This window comes from Helicoverpa zea, chromosome 3 (assembly GCF_022581195.2).
Source record: "Helicoverpa zea isolate HzStark_Cry1AcR chromosome 3, ilHelZeax1.1, whole genome shotgun sequence".
NCBI lineage: Eukaryota > Metazoa > Arthropoda > Insecta > Lepidoptera > Noctuidae > Helicoverpa > Helicoverpa zea.
Genome location: NC_061454.1, coordinates 3,631,976 through 3,652,961, shown reverse-complemented (window position 1 = coordinate 3,652,961; position 20,986 = coordinate 3,631,976). Strand labels below are relative to the sequence as shown.

The 20,986-nt window shown below is 35.3% G+C and overlaps 1 protein-coding gene across 3 annotated transcripts in view; it reads left to right on the top strand.

Moving 5' to 3' along the window:
* LOC124645973 (leucine-rich repeat and calponin homology domain-containing protein) overlaps nucleotides 1–20,144 on the top strand; it is an 85,549-nt gene extending 65,405 nt beyond the window's left edge. The window contains exons 3-11 of one of the 3 annotated variants that reach the window (XM_047185973.1): nucleotides 1,667–1,899; nucleotides 3,284–3,420; nucleotides 4,246–4,507; nucleotides 5,262–5,403; nucleotides 7,212–7,286; nucleotides 8,692–9,397; nucleotides 9,931–10,068; nucleotides 10,384–10,461; nucleotides 15,370–20,144. In XM_047185973.1, the coding sequence (XP_047041929.1) occupies nucleotides 1,667–1,899; nucleotides 3,284–3,420; nucleotides 4,246–4,507; nucleotides 5,262–5,403; nucleotides 7,212–7,286; nucleotides 8,692–9,397; nucleotides 9,931–10,068; nucleotides 10,384–10,461; nucleotides 15,370–15,501 (1,903 nt within the window). In that variant the 3' untranslated portion in view covers nucleotides 15,502–20,144. Of the gene's footprint in view, nucleotides 1–1,666; nucleotides 1,900–3,283; nucleotides 3,421–4,245; nucleotides 4,508–5,261; nucleotides 5,404–7,211; nucleotides 7,287–8,691; nucleotides 9,398–9,930; nucleotides 10,069–10,383; nucleotides 10,462–10,727; nucleotides 13,816–15,369 lie in introns of those variants that run through there. The other 2 variants (XM_047185971.1, XM_047185972.1) reach the window with 2 other exon arrangements.
* Nucleotides 20,145–20,986: the final 842 nt, after the last annotated feature.

Genomic DNA, 20,986 nt, shown 5'->3' with positions numbered 1-20,986 from the left:
AATAAGAAAGCAACAACAGCAGGTAACTAAGTGTGAAGTATGATAATCCAAAATCTGAATTATTCAAACGTCAGCAAATTATAAAGTCATCGAGAAAGCTTGTGTACATTGCAATCGCATGACAGTGTTCGTATTCTTGTTTCTGTTGAAACTGTCACGTTGCCTTTAATGGTGGTCCGATAACGGTCCTATCTCGCTGACTGGGCGATATTGAGAAATGTGCCACTTAGATGTTTTGCTTGCTCGACACTGTTCAATGGGAAGCTGACAATAGGAGCTGAGTGAGTCTAGAGAAGATTGAACAATTTCTAAGATTGTACATACACCGATGTTTTTGAAATAATATAAACTGAGCATTAGCAATAGTAAAATTTAGTATGTTGCATTTGCTATGCATACATTTTATGCAATAACATGAAAGCTTTTCAAGTAAATACAGGGAGCTTTCAGACTAACAGTATCATTTATTTCAGCTAGCGATACTTTATCCCATCCCGGTTCGTTGATCCCATTCGACGTTCTTTATGTACATCTGTTTATTGCCTTGTTTACGTCATCCCATACAATCAACTCTCCTGCTTCTATATGTAGGCCATTCTCATAGTGTCGTGTTATTATCCAACTTTTCCACCGAGCGTTCCAACTTGGTCTACAATTATTTCCTTTGCATCGTGCGTTAACCTCGCATCTATTTATTGATTCTTTGTCTTGCAGAATAGAATCCTGTTTCGAGTCTGTGTCTAAGCGTCTAGACGGCAAAAAAATAAATATATCTAGACTTGAAGGTGCACGTTAAGTACTTCGATACGGTAGGGTGGTCTTTGTTTTGGTTTCAGTTGGGTTTGTTTTGATGCTGTCTCTCTCGAACTTCGTCTGTTTTGGCCGAGTTCAGAGTGATTTCTTGCTGTTCAGAACTAGGTAGTTTTATAGGATCATAAAACCTGAGGGTTAATTGAACGTTTGGCATGTTATGGATATCGTTATGATATTCCGACTAAACTTTCAATTAACAAACTGGTCCAATGGTTCTATTTGAGATATTATTAGTCTGACATGAAATGGTTTTACTTAGAAATTCGTTTAGTTATGACTTGTGTCTGCAAATAACTCCCTTATATCATTATTATTTATGACTTTATTTTAAGCTACAAATATCTTCTTGGGCGGTCTTAAAATACGATCACGTTGTTTACACACATAATCTAATCTGCATATAAAATTATCAGCTTAATTGGCACGTACGCCGAAACTATTAGGTTAGGCGACGACCGATTTATGTTTCGAGCGTTCTAATTACATGCAATCCCATTCCGAAGTAGGTTTGATGGTGTAAAAATAGCAGTTTAGTGATGTATCGATTGGGTGCATTTGTTTATGTTCGCGTTCATTGACTCTTAAGAATTATGTGCGTTTCACTTTGTGATATAAGAATGCGAGACCGTTTCGTCCGTGTTGATAAATGTTAGCCATTTGTATCTTAAATCTGGATTAATGAAGTGGATTTAGATGCGGGAACTGAGTAAATTGTATCTTTGGAATATGTGGTTGAGAATTTTCTTTCAGCTTGCACTTTACAAATTAACGACGAAGATGGTCTTATTTTTCGACAATAATTTCGATTTTTTGTGAAGAACAAACTTCTTAATCAATTTTCTTTTGTCCACAGTTCAAACCAGCTCACAGAATTACCGCGGGAAGTATGCCAGATGCCGCTTCAAGTGCTCTTAGTCCCCGACAATATGCTAAGTACCTTACCCAAGGAGATAGGCAAGATGACCTCGCTGGCTGAGCTCGATGCCTCCAACAACAGGCTGACGCAAGTCCCCATGACTCTTGGGGATTGCGCCGGCTTGAGGGCTCTCGACCTTAGCAATAATCAGCTGGGACTGCTGCCGTTACGTGAGTTCTAATTTTTAGCAATTTATTTTTGTTTTAACTCTTAAACTACAATTACAGTATTTACTAGTATTTTTACCTATTGTACTAGCTGTTAGTCTTCCTTTATATAAATAAATAAATACAGATTTATCTTAACCTAATGAGATAGATAGGAATGCAATAGTGGATAGGTGGCAAAATAAGCAAACCTGTATCCACCAGATAAGTACTGACTTCTGGACCGAAGTACCTAAAAGTAGTTTTATTTTCCGCCCTTTACAGTTTTTATTAGTCGTTTTTTTTTTAAACAGCTAGGGAGTACCTAATGATTTTTGTAAATAAAATTTGATTATGTATCAATTAAATAAAAAAAAGGATATAAATAATAAAAAAATCAATAAGGAAGCATTAAAGGTGCACATATTTTTAATGCGCGTGCTCAAGCATAAAACACTATGAGAAGACCATAAATGTTGCGTACACTTAACTGATAATAATTATCGACAATGAATCTAATTTGACTGTCAATTCTTTGCCTTTCTTAATGCTATCAATACTTATTACCTCAACATTGAGGACAACACTTGTTACATTAACAGGTATTGAGTGCAAACACATAGCCCGATAGTAACATTAGTACCGTATGCCTATTTATACCGATTTGCTCAAACATGTACAATAAGGAGGAAAACTCCTTTGTTATTGTAAACAAACTATTTTTAGTCGGGTTTAAGCTGCGTATAAATGATTAAGTATTATAAGGTCACATACGGTATCGAGAATATAATAAATCCCTGCTTATTCCCTGTTTATTTAATTTATTTATTCCTGTTACATTTGATAAATTCTTGGTAAACACCTAAAGCTTTCTGTTTTTCTCTTAAATAAATTAGTAACTGAACAACCTACTTGGCAAGAGCAAATGTCAGTCAAATGATACCAGTATTAGGCAGACTAGATTTCAAACAATACTACCAAGGAGCTTGGAAGTTACAAACTGCAAGATTTTAGCCGGGACGCATTAGCTCGAGTTTATTTATCTACAGAAATCAAAGCGGTTGCAAGTAGTTGGGGTACTAAGTGGTTAAATACATTTGATGTATTTACCGCTTCACGAGGGAAGTCGCTTTGATGTGCGTGGCTAGGAAGTTATTTGAGGGTTGCAACCTTGTTAGTGAAAATATTGCGTTTACAAATGCTACTATTATGTCTGCACACTTTATGGTTTAAATGTTTTAACTCCTAAACAACGAGGGTTCATTTGGACGATGTAGGTCATAAACATTTGACAAAATGATACCCCCAAGTACAGGGAAAGGGTTCAGTCATTAGTCAAACATGTTTAAGCACTCACCAAGACCTTTTAGTATGTACCCCTACATTGATTATTTTCTTCATATTCCAGAGATCACATACTTGAGGCTGGAACACCTGGATGTGAGCTGTAATTGCATATCGTCGTTACCTCTGGAACTTCGCAACATGAACACACTAGTTACGCTTAATTTGGACAACAATCCCCTCGTCTCACCTCCCACCACTGTAAGTTTTTTTTTTTAAATATCTCTAACGTAATGAAGAAAAATAACGAAAGTCAAGTATACAGCTAAAAAATTATGAAACCAAATGTTGATGATCAGAATGTCTGTTTATGATGGACAGATTCTAGGTGATTTGTGTTCTGTCTAAGTCTTTGAGCTACTTGCGTGATATCCATGCTTCTTATTTTATGACTATTCCAATTTGCTATTTTTAATGAACATAAAAGTAGTAATCTTTTTAATTCGTCTTTCAAATGCGCGGCGCCAACACAAACACATCTAAAATTTCTTCATAGTTTTGTAAAAGCAATAAAATTGCGTTTAGTGTTTTACTATGAATTTTGCAGTTCATTTGCTTCACTGTTAGATGTGAACACTTTCCCTCGAGTTTTACGACCGCAAGCTATGTGAGCCGATACATTGTGCGTTTTCTATTACTTTCTGATCAACTAGTGTGAATTTCAAGCAAATATTCATTTGCATTTATATTCGCTTTAGCTCTTCGTTGTTTCTGCCATTAAGTTTTAATTAATAATAAATGAAGTAAACATGATGGTTTTCCTTGTCTGTTTGAAGCTATCTATGTTTAATTACTGTCAGGGGACCTGGACATGTGAATTGGAAATTTCCCTTCATGCATAACAAGTTAATTTTAATAGCGCAGTGTTTTTTCCTCCCCAAAAGAAAGAATAAAAGACTGGCAAGATTTTTGGACCGCAATTAGACGGTAGAGGTTATGTAAAAAGTATTTATCCCTTTCTTAAATGTATTATAAGTTTCGAATAAGAATGATTGCTTACTATCATTGTCCTTTTCCCATTTCTAGATATGCATGCGCGGGCGCGTGCACATATTCAAGTACCTCGAAAACATGGCGAACAAGGACACCCTCCCGTCTCACAGACGAGTAGAAGACACCAGACGTTCGGCTAAACACAGCTCCTATATAAGCAACTCTCCGAACACTAGTGCTGCTCATCAGATCACTTCGGGCAACGCGACTATCGACTGCTTGAGGCATAAGCCGAGACACGTTGTCGATAGTGGGTACAGCACTGATGGCGTTGATAAGAGGTGGTCTAATGATGGCGAGTAATTTTGGTAGACTTTCACTATGTGTAGAAATGTCTTCATGTCTTCTTTTTCCGTGCTGTTCCCAAGTTAATTGGGGTCGGCGCAAAAAAAGTAATGATTGCGGTTTTTTACTGGCCATATATTAGTTTAAATTGGAACACATTTGTAAAGTACTCCGAATTCCCAAACGCTGTTCCCCAACTTTGTATTTCCACAAAAGAGTGCTCTCTGGGGATGCATAAGGGATCGAAAACTGTCACCTTGGTAGCGCATTTGTCCCACTTTTCTCGAAACGTAAACATCTTTTCACGGACGAATAAAGTGAAAACACGATAAAAGGAACAATAAACGATACAAGGAACTTCGTAATACCACATAAGTTTCCGATTGCGATAATATTTTCATTCCCATTTAGTAAGCAAACAGTTAACGGCCCATTGACTATGTCAAGCGTCCTTAATGACCGATGCCATTCACTAATGGGGCACCACCATAAAATATGAATGACGCGCATATAAACTCTTTTTTACGTCCGGAAATAGGAACGGACTAAAATATCTGTGAAACCCTTTCTCGGTCTTTTTTTATAGCTGTTAAATCATTTTTATGTCCATGAGTAATTTAATAAAGGCAATAACAGTCGCAACACGGGCCCGCCCTTATATGGTTTAATTTTTAAGAGAGTTATAACGGTATCCGAATGTGTTACACTTACACTGTTACCAGACTTGAAATCCAGGTTTTCTCAGCATGTTTTTCTTCCAATAGGAGGCGGTGAAGCAGGTGGAGGGGGCAGTGGACGTTCAACGCCGAGCACACCTTCCACCTTGTCTCCGGGAGCAGCACTATCCAGGGCCCAGTCATTATCAAGTGAAACTCCTTTGGCGCCCAATACTCCACTGCTTTCTGGGTATGTTTGTACAATAGTTTTATGCTGGGCAATTAATGTTGGCGTATTGGATCCAATATTGGTGTTATTTCAAATATGGAAAGGGAACATCTCGGTATATCATGAAGGCTGTCAGTATAGAGTTTTACATACAAAGTGAATCTTATTACTAGCTGATTAGGTTTCACTTTCCAATAATGACACGAATATTGAACCTAATATGCCAAGTGATGGTATTGAAAAATGTGGTTTTAACTAGTGAAATCAAATTGATTTTAATTGGGGCTTTTAGGGAAATTAACTATTTTAACGGGGTGTGATTTTTGTCTTTTGTAGTTTTATTTTTACCTATTAGGTAAAAATAAAACAATATAACGTATTATATAAATATATTTATATATATAACGTATTATATAATATAAATATAACGTATTAGGTTGTTTTGCTGTGAATACCAGAACCACAATGTTGCAGATGATATTTTTTAAATTCGAAAGTGGTTGAAAGTGTATTCATTATGGTACTGGTTTCACAATTTTTGGTGAAGATTCGATTTTTGTGTGTATAATAGTTTTTTTTTTAATAATAATATTATAAAACTAGAACTTTGATGTTAATGGGAAACCAGTTGACCAGACAACTAAAAATAAAAAACTTAATATTTGCCAATAATTGTGTATTTTTAAGACTTTGTTGACAAAATATCTGATCAGCTATTTTCCTTGATTTTAGAAACAAATTAATATAACTTTTTTAGAACCAAAAAAATTATTGGGTATTATTTCTTATAAGTGTGTGTAGACATAGATGCTTATATATTTATTTTTTTATTTTTCGCATTGGCCGATACAGAGGTAAAATTAAATATTTTTGACGTAATTATCACAGCCATTATCACCCCTATCCTCTGTCTCATTTTTCCGCAACGGCATTAACTTGATACACTGTTTTGGAACAAACATGCAACAAACAGATTGATATAGAGATCATCTAGTACTGAAAATTTATTCGTTTCCGATAAAGTATTTATCTTCATATCCTTTATTGCATTCGTCGTGGTGGCCTAGTGGGCAAAGAACCAACCTCTCGAGTATGAGGGCGCGGGTTCGATCCCAGGTCAGGCAAGTACCAATGCAACTTTTCTAAGTTTGTATGTACTTTCTAAGTATATCTTAGACACCAATGACTGTGTTTCGGATGGCACATTAAACTGTAGGTCCCGGCTGTCATTGAACATCCTTGGCAGTCGTTACGGGTAGTCAGAAGCCAGTAAGTCTGACACCAGTCTAACCAAGGGGCATCGGGTTGCCTGGGTAACTGGGTTGAGGAGGTCAGATAGGCAGTCGCTTCTTGTAAAGCTCTGGTACTCAGCTGAATCCGGTTAGACTGGAAGCCGACCCCAACATAGTTTGGGAAAAAGGCTTGGAGGATGATCGTTTATTGCATTCCATAAATAATACACATAAGGTGGAAATATGTATAACATATTGTTACAACTACGGTCCCCGAATGGCACACCTTCTTAGAATAGAGGAAGGCCCATGAAGCATCTGCTTTAGAAAATTACAATGGTTCGAATTAAATAAGCTTGGAAGTCGCTGTTACTCAGGGCCTTTAAAATTAAAAGAAAAAAAGTCAATTCTTCAACATTTTTGTATCTAATAATACTTTCAAAGTTACTGGCCATGGCATTACATACCTACAAAACCCTACAAAACTTAAAAATATAGCAGACAGTAGAAAAAAAGCACAAGATTGTTCCAAATCAAAACAATCTAATGCCGCTGCCCCACCTCTTTTTTTATTAACCCCGGTGTTGTCCCTTTCAGCGTCCGTATATCACCCGATGGGAACATGTCCAATGGCGACGATAAGAGTAAATTAGCCCATCAACAAACATACAGGTACATCGTCATGTATGCACGACATTCACTAACATACGCACTCGTATTTTTATATACTTAAGTTTATTTTATAAATGGTTTGATGTCACATAGATTTCGTTGTTTTGTGGCGTTGTCGTGAAAAGAGCAACCTGTATATTAAATAAATTAATAAAAATCTTATTCGAATTTTCGCACATAAGCAGGTATTGTATTTTCATACCAACGTCACAAAATTATCTTCTAACGATACATAATCGTGCATGTTATTATAAATCACATATTACAACTATAAACGTTATCACAAGCTAACCAAAAACCGTCTCTAAATACACTATAATAAAGTCTAAAACGTGGTAATTCTTTTTCACAATATAAAGTAAATTTTCTTCAGAGCCTTGACCTGATGTCGGTTCATTTACTCTCCTGAAATAACACAGAACACACCTACTTTTCGATATACCCTCCCAAAATATCGTATGTTACAACAAGAGCGGAACAATCAATCATTCTATTTAAATCACAGCTGGCAACACTGACTTATTGTTTGTGTTTCTACTTCAAAATTTAGCTTCGATTTCCCGCGAAGGAATAAGGTGGAAGAAAATTAGAATTTCAACGAATATTTTATTTAATCAGTAGATTCATCTACTTCCTACCGCCTAGCTGTATTCCTAGCTATTAGAAAGATACATATCGGCAATAAACGTCGAAAGTTTTACTATTAGTGTTAGATAAATTGCTTCCACTTGTGATTCCTACAAGTAAACAAGAAGGGACTTGGCTAAAGCAGGAACTGAAGTTAAAAAATCCTTTAGAAAGAACAGATACATTACAGCTATGTTATTTCTCAACCTTTCATTGTTATTTTTTCAAATCAATTAGGTTACTCAACGTATATAATTTGCCTAAGAAACTCACCTTCAAAATCGAAAACGTCGAACTCGATACAAAGTCATCGAACTCTCAAATGCTTACTTCACATATGTGTACTACAATAAAAGTTCGTATTACTAATAGCATGCACGGTATCGTTTGTCAGTAAACACACTAATTGCAGTCTCCCGAACTTCCGACTGGGTGCAGTACTAACACGTTCACACTGCTAATATGAGTGTAATAATGACTTTTTTCTAATGCTCGTTTTGTATTTTCTATTTAGTGTTTACTGTAGAAATTCGCGGGTTGTAAAGTGTGACTAGTTTCTGGGAGCAACTGACTTAACTTTTTGTACGGATTGTACTTAACTTTTGGTTGTAAATGTACTAATGTTTAAAAAAATTGACTGTTGTGATTAACAGAGAGTAATTGGAATAATCTAAGTAACTAAATCTAACTAAAGCAACTGAGATACGAAATCTATGTGCCATTATACACTGTTTGATCATAAGAAAAAAAATCTGACTATAACTTTGAAACATTCCAGACAATACAAAGAAGCCTTAAGACAGCAGCGTCAGCAAGACATATACCGCCCCCGCACCGACCAGCCCTCCCCCGAGCTGGACTCGACCCCGCACTCCCAGACCCAGAGTCCCATCCACCAGAAAACTTCCCACTCCCCAGTCAACGGATACAGCAGTAACGTATCACCTAGTCTATATAAAACCGCATCTTCCAATAGTAGTCTATCCAATACCTCATCCCCAAACATTTCCCAAGTGCCAAACTCCCCCCTCCTACACTCCACCCCACGAAGATTTCAGAATCAAACGACGAACGGCAACGGTGTTGTAGAGAAACAAGAAGAAAACAAAAGGCCTGTTCAGAAAGTTGTACCTTCTAGAAACGTGAATAGCAAGGTATACTCGACTGTCAATGGCAACGTGGAATACAACGGTCGGGTAAATGGTCAGACAGACGCATACATAAAGCCTACATCGCCTACTAAGTCACCAACGAATACTATGGGGTACAACAGTTTAGGGAAGTCGAGTATACCGCGGCAAGTGAACGGCGACAATGCTAAGTTACTGACGACCAGTGTGGCGTATTTGAAAGGTGCGGCCCCGAAGCCTCCGGGTAAGATGGCGTGGAATAAAGACGCTCCGGTGGACAAACTCAGCTTTACTATGAAGAGGGAGTTCGATAAGCAGAAGGAAGAACTGGATTTGCTGCAGCAGTTGAGATCTGTAAGTAAAAATTTACATGGGAATGTCCAGCATGTGTTTTTGAATCTGGGTTTTTTAACTAATTGGAGAGTGTTTTGCATTAACTAACCTACTCGTGAATTCAATACTTGAAGCCATTCAAAATTGGTGTGTAGATTTTTCGAACTTTGATTAATAGACACTTTGTCCAGCTGTTCATAGCAAGCAGCGACCTAGTACCTATCTACTTCAGCTACTTCTAACATCGCGGCCTTTTCATGTATTCATTTCAATAACTTCTTTAAATTCAGTGGAACTTTTTACCTTCAACGACATACCCTTTCTGGTTTTATTGTTAGGAGAATGCTATCCTAAGGCTGTGTTCGAACCAAACTGACTGTCAGCCGCCAAATGTGAGCGAATGTAACGCAGTTTATTTTATTTCCATACATATTCAATTCTTCGTTCACATCTAGATGCGGAATATACATACATGGACGCTGCCATATGGCGGCTCATAGTCAGTTTGAACAGAGCCTTAGTATTTACCTACTACAATTTCTTCCTTCCCGCAGATCATCGAGACCCGTCTGAAAATGTCGCTGCCGGCTCAGCTGGCGCCGGTGCTGTGCGACGGCGTGGTGCTGTGCCACCTCGCCAACCACGTGCGGCCCCGCTCCGTCGCCTCCGTGCACGTGCCCTCGCCTGCACAGGTACGCAACCTTTGTGGGGTGGTAATATACACAGTAAATGTCAAGAAAATTGGATTTTAATTTAGACCTGTGAACGAAGAAGTCCTAATTTACATGTATCATGTCACGAGACCATGAATGCTAAACGCGGCGCAACTGCACACTGACACAAGAATAAAATGGACAGCTAAATAAAGTTGGTTATTCTGTTCAGGTTTCGATTACCCAAAGCTTGTAATCAGAAGGCATCAGCAAGACTGCCCTGTCACCTCACAGAATTTACTACATGTAAAATTGTATGTATCTAATAATAAAATTGATTTATGTTTGTTTCAGCCCAAGTTAACTATGGCGAGATGTAGACGAAACGTGGACAACTTTTTGGAAGCGTGTCGAAAAATTGGAGTTGAAGAGGTGAGTAATACTGCGCAAATATTGTTTTGTTTATTTCATTGAAACATTGTTTGTTTTTTTTTTCGTCATTTTTTTCCGTTCACATTTTAACGCGATTTGAAGTGAGAGCAAACTGTGTTAAAGTGATAAATTCTATGAAAATGAAATGAGCACTAGCGATGAATACCTGCCGTGTCAATTCCGAGTGTTGCAGGGTCTTGTAAAATATCCCTTGAAGCGACAGATTGTTGTAAATGAAACTAAGAGACGGGTGGCGTGTGTTGCAGGAGGTCATCTGTTCGGCCGAAGACATACTCGGCTGCTCGCCGCCCGGTCTCACGCCACTCGCCCGCACCGTCGCCGCCCTCCTCACACACGCCACACCGACCGCAAGGGATATGCCCACTGACCCTTACCACTACGAAACTGACCAATCAGGCGAGTACTACGCCGACGACGCAGAAACTTCCATCGAAGTCAACTACTACCAAAGGCAGCTAAAAAGATACTCAGAAGAACGATTCATAAGCAACTTTAACTTCTCCGATAACAACCAACATTACACCATCGACGAATCCGAAGAGTACCAAAATAATGAGAACAATAACACTGACACAGCTAACGCACACTATTCACCAGTCTATGCGACCAGCGAGCTTAGGAATAGAGGACCGTATTACCAGACAAATAGAGTCCAATTCGTCACGCCCTTCTGCAAAGAAGACCACATACTAAGAAGCGAAAATTTCGAAATATACGACACGGATGAAGTTGATTTTCCTACAGAATTATTAAGAGAAGAAGTGGATGCTGAAAGATATGATAGGGGCAAAATGAATCTCGATATACAGAACAATTTGAACAGTGTGATTTCTACTGAGACTGAAACTCCAAAGGAGGTTGAGAACAGAGTTCTATTCACTTGTCTATGCCTTGGCACGTTCTTTGTGTCGACCATTTTACTAATCATGTACCCTTTGTAAGCGCGTATTTGAAATATGTGATGTAATCGACCGTAATTTTTATACCTCATCTTTGCAATAACTTGATACATTGTAATACTGTGTAAACATTGCAATCAGAATATAGAAAAGGATGTCTTTTCAAGTTTCCCATAATACGATTACTTGAGTAACTGAATAATCTTATTATATTTTGAAGTGTCCCATGGGATACCTGGTGCGTGGTTAGAATGTAGAGAAGAGAAAAGATTTTGTGGTATGAAAAGTGATGGTGAAATATGTACATTTAATACATGATTAATTTTGAGGTTTTTCTACAACGGTCAAGATAAACTCTGTTGCCTTTAAACACAGTCTGACTGTGATTGGTCTGAAATCGAATTTTGAGGCTAGTTTTCTTTTTTTATAATGATCTTAAAACTAGAAGTCTGATAGGAATTGGGCTGTATTACGACGGATTTACACAATGGAATTTATATTTTCTTTATTTAATAGGTTCCAGTGAATTTGTTAATTGGTATAGTGTTTATTTTTAATTGGTATAATTCCACTTGTTATAAGTTCATTCCGATTGGAGGCATTTAAATTTTTAATTAGTAGTTTTTTTTTATTAATATTCTTTATACATTTTGCCAATTGTTTATTGGTTGCTATTGTCGGCTATTTTTGCGTGTTTGATTTTTTTGATTATGTTTTGCAGACTGTAGTTACAAGGCGTCTTATTAAATATGCACAAATGGTTGTATATTGATGTATTATACACGTTGACGTCATAAAGACAATACGTGCGCATACGCATGTATGATGTAAAAGCAATCTAACAGTTTGCAAAACTTTTATTTCCAAGATCTCATCGTTTGTTGTGTTGAAGAGTGATTTGCTACTAAGTATAGTTTTAGTATTATTATATTTTCTTTATACTTTACGTAACGATGCAATGCAGTTATTAATGCAATTCTAATACGTAGGAGTCGTAATGTTAGGTAGTCTTTTTGCACCAAAATACAATACAATTTTACAAATAGATAGCACTCTTGACTTGTAAACATTGAAAGATGATATTGATATATCCGATTAAATAATAAGTGATTAAAAACCGTTTATAAGTGAAAATAACTAAATAAAGGAATTACCCATTGAAATTATTGTAGCAGATTAGCTAGTGTCTGATGTTTTGTGTGATTCGGTCCTCACAACTTATTAACTTATTGAGTAAAATATATATATTCTCCAAGCTTGAAATATTTAACCTACTCCTTTGTTGCAGTATTATATGCAAATATATGAGTAACATTTTTTTAAATAAATATATAGCTGAATCACATAAAGCACCAGTTAAATATTTCAAAATTAAAGTACAATAAGAAACTGTTAAAACATTGGTGCATGAAGTATTATGAAGATGAGAGGAATATGTATTAACTAATATAATATTATACTGATAACGTAGCTTAGCTGTTTACTCGGAATTTCTTATAAAATAAGAATTATATGCCTTAATCGAAACATCATATCGTTATTGTATTTTTAATGCAAAAGCTAGATTGGTTTTAGATAGAATTTGGGCGTGGTGCGTATTGCATTATACATAATATGGAATTATTTAGGAATTCATTTTAAAAAGACGTGGCATTTAATGAGGATCAATTAAAATGGCAATTAGTCTTTTCACTTTTACAGCTGTCTTTACTGTTTTTACAAATAATAATAATATTTTGGGATTAGGAGTAGGAGGGAAAGATAGAAAAGAGATAAGACATACTGGTGATGATTTGATGGGGGCAGGGTATAGGAAAATTTGATTGCCTTTGATAAAAACTTCAGGGTGAGTATATGCATTATGCAATGTAGGAATTGTGATTGTAGTTATACCCATATTTTGGGTAAGTTTGATGACCAAGCGAGAAAGAATTCGGAATTTTTCGAGTGAAGTGACTGTATCAGAAAATAAGACACTAAAAAGACAAAATGCAATGCGTGCTGTGTCCCACGTAGGCAACTGTTTCTGTAGCGAGTAGTAATTAGTATTTTGAGGCTTTATGCGTAACAATTTTACGAAAGATATAATATAAAAGACAAGTTATACAAGAATTCTTATACATAACCGATATTCCTTAACGGCGCCAACCAAACAAAATTGATGCCAATAAGATCGTAAAAGTTATTATATTTATATATAACAATGACGTTTTACGCATTTTAATAGTAACAGAATATGACAAGTTTAAAAGTATTCTTGAAAAATACATAAAAATATACAATTATGTATAATTAATTATTATATTATTGTAACCATTCCAAAGATGTGTTTGTAAAGACTGTAGCTTCTGTTTAACTTTTACATTATTTCAAACTTACTAATGCTCGTTTACATTCTTCTTGCTGATTTTGTAACGTAATAAACTCAAAATTACATACTTTCTGAAACAGTATTTTGTCTTTCGGCGTATCGTAACTTTCAAGTAGCACATTTATTGTTAAATAAATGATAACTACCCAGTAGTTTCAAATATAAGTCTTTGAAAATTTGTAAAACCTCTTCAGTAGTTCGAAAAATACTGGTACAAATAAGTTCAATACGCCAAAAAAGCAAAATATTGTACTATTATTTATCATAACTATTCTGGTCATAAGCTATTTGAATATCGGGTGTGTCGTTCACAATCACATTAAATCATATCGCATATACTTTATGATATTCTATAGCGAATTGTAAAAAAAATAACCTAATCTATTCAGTGGTTTGACCACAGGAGTCATTTTTCGTTTTTATAATTTACAACATCATGTGTAAAGCAGAGATAAAGTTAGGAGTATCGAATGTTTTGATCAGTTGACAGCTGTCAGTTTTCAAGGGAGAATTTCAGCTGTTTGTAATGACTGACTTCTATATGGGGTTCTAATTTTCGCACATTTTTATTCTATTTACTTTGTTTGAAAATGCATTTTTTTATTTTTACGTATTTTTCTTTGTTTTAATCGACATATATTAACCAGTATATTAACGCATTTCATTTAATGTGATTATGAACGACACACCCGATATATGTGGTGTTTTCTTTTTACGCTTCTTAATATTAATCTTATTTTTGAGCTTTAAAGTCGCGAGTACAATGCTAACTATCAATAGTTATGATTAAGAGATATTATTATAGATTCTAATATATAATTTAAAAGCTTATAGCGTACATATATTTATTAGCTTCTGGTGCTTGGGTACTTATTTACGTAGTTTATAGTGACTGGTTTTAGTAAACCTTTAACCGCCTACTTTAGAATTTTGACACGATTTTTTTCATGTGGATGAGGTAAAATGGCCGCTTTGTAACTTGATGGTTGTTTGTAACTTTTTTTTTTTGATAAATTCTTGCCAATGACAAAATATTAAAACCAGTCAAATATTCATATTCCAGTTATATTTAAATTACATTATAAGATGATTGGTTTATTTTCCTTTTTGAGTCTTTTTCTATATTTTTTTTCTACTAAAATTCAGTATTATACTTTAGATAGTAATTTGCATTTAATAACACGCATTTTCACGTTCATAATGCACTTTGAGAGAGATTTCATTATGTTTATTCGAAACTACATAATATGGAAGTTTTTCGAAATATTTTTGGCTATTAGTCATAGTTTTACTGTAGGAAGAAAAATGTTTAAAGTGTACTTTTTTTTGTATGTACTTACAATGTTTCAACTAATTAAAGAAATAAATTTCTTATTGGCAACCTACCGTGTTTCATTTGTTACTGATTCCCCTATATCTGCCATGAGAATATGTATTTAGTAAATCAAAAAATACCGCCTAAAAGGGTAATCGTTTTGTACATTAAACGAACAACACTACTTACATTTACTAATCAATAGCAACTACCGTCATAATAATAATAATTTTGTAATCAAAATACAATAGGTACGTCTGAACCCTTTAGCAATCTATGTACAAATATTACCTTTCTTTCAGAAACTAATGTGCTGCGCAGCGGACGTCCTCGAAGGCAAAGGCACAGTCCAAGTGGCCATCACAGTGACGGAACTACTTCGTCGCCACGCGGCGGCGCGGGCGTCGCCTCACGCGGTGCCCAGCGCCACCTAGCGCCCGAAACTCGCACTCGCGCCCATGTCTGCGCTAACATTGTAACGTGCTTGGGAGAGTGGTACCGTGTATAAATTCATCTAGGATTACTGTAGAAGTATTCGATTCGACAGGTGTCTCCAATTTTGATTGTGGCTCGGTTAATTAATTGACTGAGCTTGATATGTCACGCAGTCGCCAGCGCCACCTAGCGCCCGAAACTTGCATTGCTGTAACGTGTAGTGATTTTAGTCTGGGGGAGTCGTAGGATTTAAAACTTGATCTAGGAATTACGGGAATGGAAAGTCTTACAATTAATATGGCGATTGTAGTTGGGTTTACTCGGTGGTCGCGTGCGTGTTTCAACCGAGCTTGCTAGACCGTCGCTAACACCTAGCTCCCGAAAATCGTACTCGCGCCCACATTGTCACAGTTACGTATGGTGACATCACAAACGTGAATTAAATAGCATATGAACGCGCATAATACGCATAAATCTGCGATTATGAAAATGAGTAAAAAACTAGGTTATATTCCTATCTACAATTTTCTAGCGAATAGAATGAGAGATAGGAAATTTCTAGTTTAAAACTGAACTAACGAAATAAAGTAGCCAATTATTTGTAAGGAATGTCACGTTTTCTTTCAAAAACTCGAACCAAATATGAAGGAACAAAATACATTATGTAGTCAAAAATAAACGATACAGAAGGAATGTACGATCATTATATTTTTTCAAGTTTCTAGATTTAATTCAATGGATTTGATATCCTCGAAAGAGCACTAAAATAAGTCGCTCTACACATGCATATTTGTAGCTAAAGTAATAAAGATTAGCCTAAGCTCCCTCAATTTCCAAATAAAAGTAAAGCTCTAAAAAGTCATTAAAAAATAAAAAATAGAAAGTGCAAACTTTACTATTGCTTTCCATCCATCATTGAAGACCATCGTAATACTTATTAATCAATCTTTTATAAATTGTGATCCACATGCACGACGTATTGCAGCTGTAAAAAAAAAATACTAAAATAGTTGACACTAAAAACTCCCCACCGCAAAACCAAGATAACTTTGCTTTTACCTGAAGTAAGTAAGAATACCTGAAAAAAAAAAGTTTGAACCAATCGATAACTGGGTCATTTAGGGCCGTACAGTAAAACGTACCTTTAAAATTGTTTTGTAAAAGATCTAGATATTAATCAATGATGTCAACTATCCAACACTGTATCTATGTAGTACGTAATATTTCACCGCAATAAAGGTGCTTTAAATAAAAATGCACAATACACGAATTTATTAGTGAATTTTCTACGATACATTTTACACAAGTTGAATAGGCCGCATAAGTAGACAATTGTTAAAACGTCTTTATTCGAAGTGCCTCTTTACACTCACGACCAAAATATTGACACACAAACTGTTACTATAAAATGGCTAAAGATATTGCAAAAAGTAATTACACAAATAAAAAATAACCACATTCTTAAATCCCAAGTGTTTCCGCTGAGTCAACTTGTTTGTTCGTAAGTGTAATATCATCTTTCTCCAAAGTAGATTCTTGAAGTGTCTTAGCAAATTGGCATAGTCTGAATAGCACTGAAATGCACGGGCCTTATAAATGTTAGTTTTTACCTCGGTCGTCAATGAATAGTCCTAGGAAAGTTGAACCAAAAAAATATGATCGCGCATAGTTTCTTCATGCGGAAACTCAATTAGATAAATTATCTTGAACATACATATTATTTTGTATATTATGAAATTGTTGTCAAGTTTTTCTAATGCAATAATATTAAAAATGTAGATGAAATCCACGAATCTCTTCTCCGCATTAGAGCCTATAAAGTCATTAAATAAAGAACCAATTTTAGTGGAAATTAATCCATACTCAACAAAACTATTTAGGCAGTTGTCCCACCAACGACGAGAAAACGACTAATTATCGGCTATTTCCTCGCTCAAGAAACGTACAATAGATATACTTTCCAAGCGAACAAAAGAGATACATATACAAATAGTTGATCGCTGACTGTTCACACTGCCGGCGAGCACTCGCTTCACTAGTTTGTCGCTGAGCGACAAAAGCTATGAAAGATAACACTCACTCGGCGACACTCGCCAAGCGTTTAGAACTCACGCCGAGAGAGCAACCAGTGGTCATTTCTCTACAGTGCGTATCTAGCGAGCGAGTGATGCTAGTAATCGCCCGCCGCACTCGCACACTCGCTTATAGCCGAGCTACACAAATATCGGAACTACGCAGTCGCTCCCCGCGTCTCGCTAACTCGTTTCTAGTTTTAGCTCTACTCGTTACTTGTTAATCGTTGTCAGTGAGACAAGTGCCTAAAACAGCAATAAAGAACAATACAATAAGTTCTTATATGTTCTAATTGTGAACTTGTTGCCTGCGTAAGCGCAAGCTAAAGTCAATTTTGATAAATATCAAAGTTTCTAAACAAATACTGGTAGGATTTATTCCATAACCTTGAGAGGGCCAGTTGTATGTGATTGTACCATAATTTGGGCTGTGCGTCTCTCATTAGAAGTAACTTAATTAGTCGCGAAGTAGAAGCTAATAGAGCTATTAAACACGGCCGTCAAATACTTAAGTAAATGAGATCATTTCAATTCTGTAATCTTCGAAATTAGTGTAAGAACTGTCCCTATGCTATAGTGAATTCATGCCGTGTAACATGTTCTGTAACTCGGATGCGTATTGGATTAAACCGATGTCCTAAAGTTAATTCTCTTTTCTTATAAATACTCGTAAGCTCTCTTTGCATCTCCGAAGTTTGCTATTTAACGCCTCACGCATGCGTTCTAGTGTTTTGTTCATACATTTTGACTATCGTGAAGTCACTAGTAGCTAACTTCAGGTAAGCAAAACTGCTTGAAAACTGTACGTCATACAGTACACAGGTTGCATAACATGTTACACAGTTGCGTTGTTGCACCATAGATTAAGAAAAATCGTGATAGAATGGGACGAGATTCTCGTTGTTTAGGAATTGTGTAAGGTTTTAAAATAAAAACTTTTTGGATTCTGAATAGACTCGTGTACTTGTGTGCAGTGATATAGTAAGGAATTTTTCTCGTATATTTTTCGACTTTTAGGATGAATTTTCATCGATCATAAGAATCATCGTGTCATTTTCATTTCGAATATCATTCTACGATGGATTTGATTTATTTGTCACATCAAATTAACCAATAGAAATACCGTAAATAAAGTTTAAAAAAATCTCAGGTTCATCAAACTTTTCATATAGAAAAAATCTCAAAAAAAGTTTTCATAAACCATTAATTTTCATCAAAAACAAAGAATTTGTAAATATTATTCACATATCCTTTTTACCACCGAATTCTAAACTATACGGAATTCTCCTAATACTCATATATAGGTATTATATATTCTAGTATATAAATTTTGTTCTCGTCACTTTTAAATATAGTCAATTCTCATTAATATAAGTCACAGTAACTATGTATAATATTACTTTTACTTTATAAGAAAATATTAGTGTTGTGTTTAGTATCTTTTGAATAATTTATCAGAAAGTAATGCTTTATCATTGATTAGAATTTTATTTTAATGCTTTCTTTTGTTTACAATTATTTGAGGTGAGGTCTTGAAGGTATAAAACATATTTTGTTAACTCATTGATGTTTACAGAAGCCATATATTCCAATGATATTATGTTTACACTTTGCTTATTTACCTTATTTTCAGTTATGTACAACTATTACGATGTATTTTGCTGCAAATACCGGCTTTCCCATGATTTATAATTATATGGATTCAATCACTTTCTTATTAATAAAAAAATAGTAGATTTGGAATAAGAAAATATCCCTAGTGTGATTTTTTTTACCTTATGTTGTTTAATTAAAAGAAATAGTATTTTTATTTTATGTCTAAGTTTACTATTCAAGTTGTGGTCATACCTACTGCCAACTTAATTATGAAATATAATTATTGTGTGAACAACTCATACTATACGTAATAGCTTTTATTTCGCTCCTAGAGTTGTGTTACCACTGATTTGAAATTATATTGAAATTATTCATAAACTTTATAGTTAATATGCATTTTATATTCATCACAACCGCGAACCGACATTATTGTTCTTAGTAATATCAGGGTTTATCCATAAGCGATACATTTTGAAAAATCGATAAAGGGAAGAAAAACGTGAGTAGGTATAGAGAAAATACTGAATATATTTTTGTAGTATATTTCCAGATTGGTAGAAAATAGGCTATTTGAATGTTTCGATCCTTCTGCGGTAGTTTTTTTGTCTTTTTATTTAATTTAAGTACAGGATACGGTTGAGGATTTCTGCTAATACTTATAGTACATTGCAAGTAGCATTAATGTATTGATATCAAAATGTATCGCTCATGAAAAAATACCTGTTTAATGGATTGTGTATAAAATAGTTGATAAGAATTACTACAGAACTGAATGTTAGAGTCGAGTCTTTGTCCTATTCAAAGATAATGTGCCAAAGACTAAGGTGAGGGATATTATTTTGATTGTAAAAATTAACATTTTTGTGTAATGCACTGGTCTCCTAGTTTAAGTACCTTTGATGTAGCAATATCTTATCATACACACATGTTTATATGTAGATAAAATAAAGGTATATACGTTTTCGAAATTATAATTTGATTTTTTATTTTACTGCCTACCCGTAGTCTAGCCTAGAAGTTGCTCTGAATATCGTGCGCCTCATAACACACTGCGTCAACATTTTACAAAATTGATACATTTTAAACGTAAGACCAGGTAAATTTAGTTAGTAGAAACTGTGAATTTTCTGAGGATTTCACAAGATAAAAACCAAAATTACACGCAAATTGGTACAGCAGTAAAACCGCGTAAACCTAACAAGCCTACAAATCAGTTTTACCTACACTCCACATACAAACAAAGGTTTTACCCATCACAACCCACAACATCCTTACATTGCAAACAATTAACAAAAACCGTGTATTTATCAAAATGTTGCAAGTAATGCTGTGATTACCGTCGAGGCGGGGCGGTAATCGTTCGACGCTGACTCGCAAGTCGGGGCCACGCCTAGTGGCGCCGCAACCGTGTGTCGCTACCTTTATTTACGGTATGTACGGTATTCAATTAGTACGTCGAATAGTTGGGAATAACAGATTGTTAAGAAGCCTGTATTTTCTTTCAGCTCAATAATTAGGTAGTAGTAGTAGGTAAGCAGGGATTCACCACTATCGAAACTACCCCTACAGAAAACCTCATAGGCACAATGTATTTGGATCTATGTCTTAAAAAAATATAAGAAATACAAAATTCACTACTAAACTAATGAATCAATAAGGAAACTAACTAGGTACAAAAGTGGATATACTTTAAATATCTACTTTTTGTTTGTAAGGCTCACAAAATAGCTTGAATTTTTGGGTTGTTTCCCAACTGTCGCGGTAGATGGCGGTGCCTACATTCTAAAACGGATTCGCTGAAAGGCATTTAAAAACC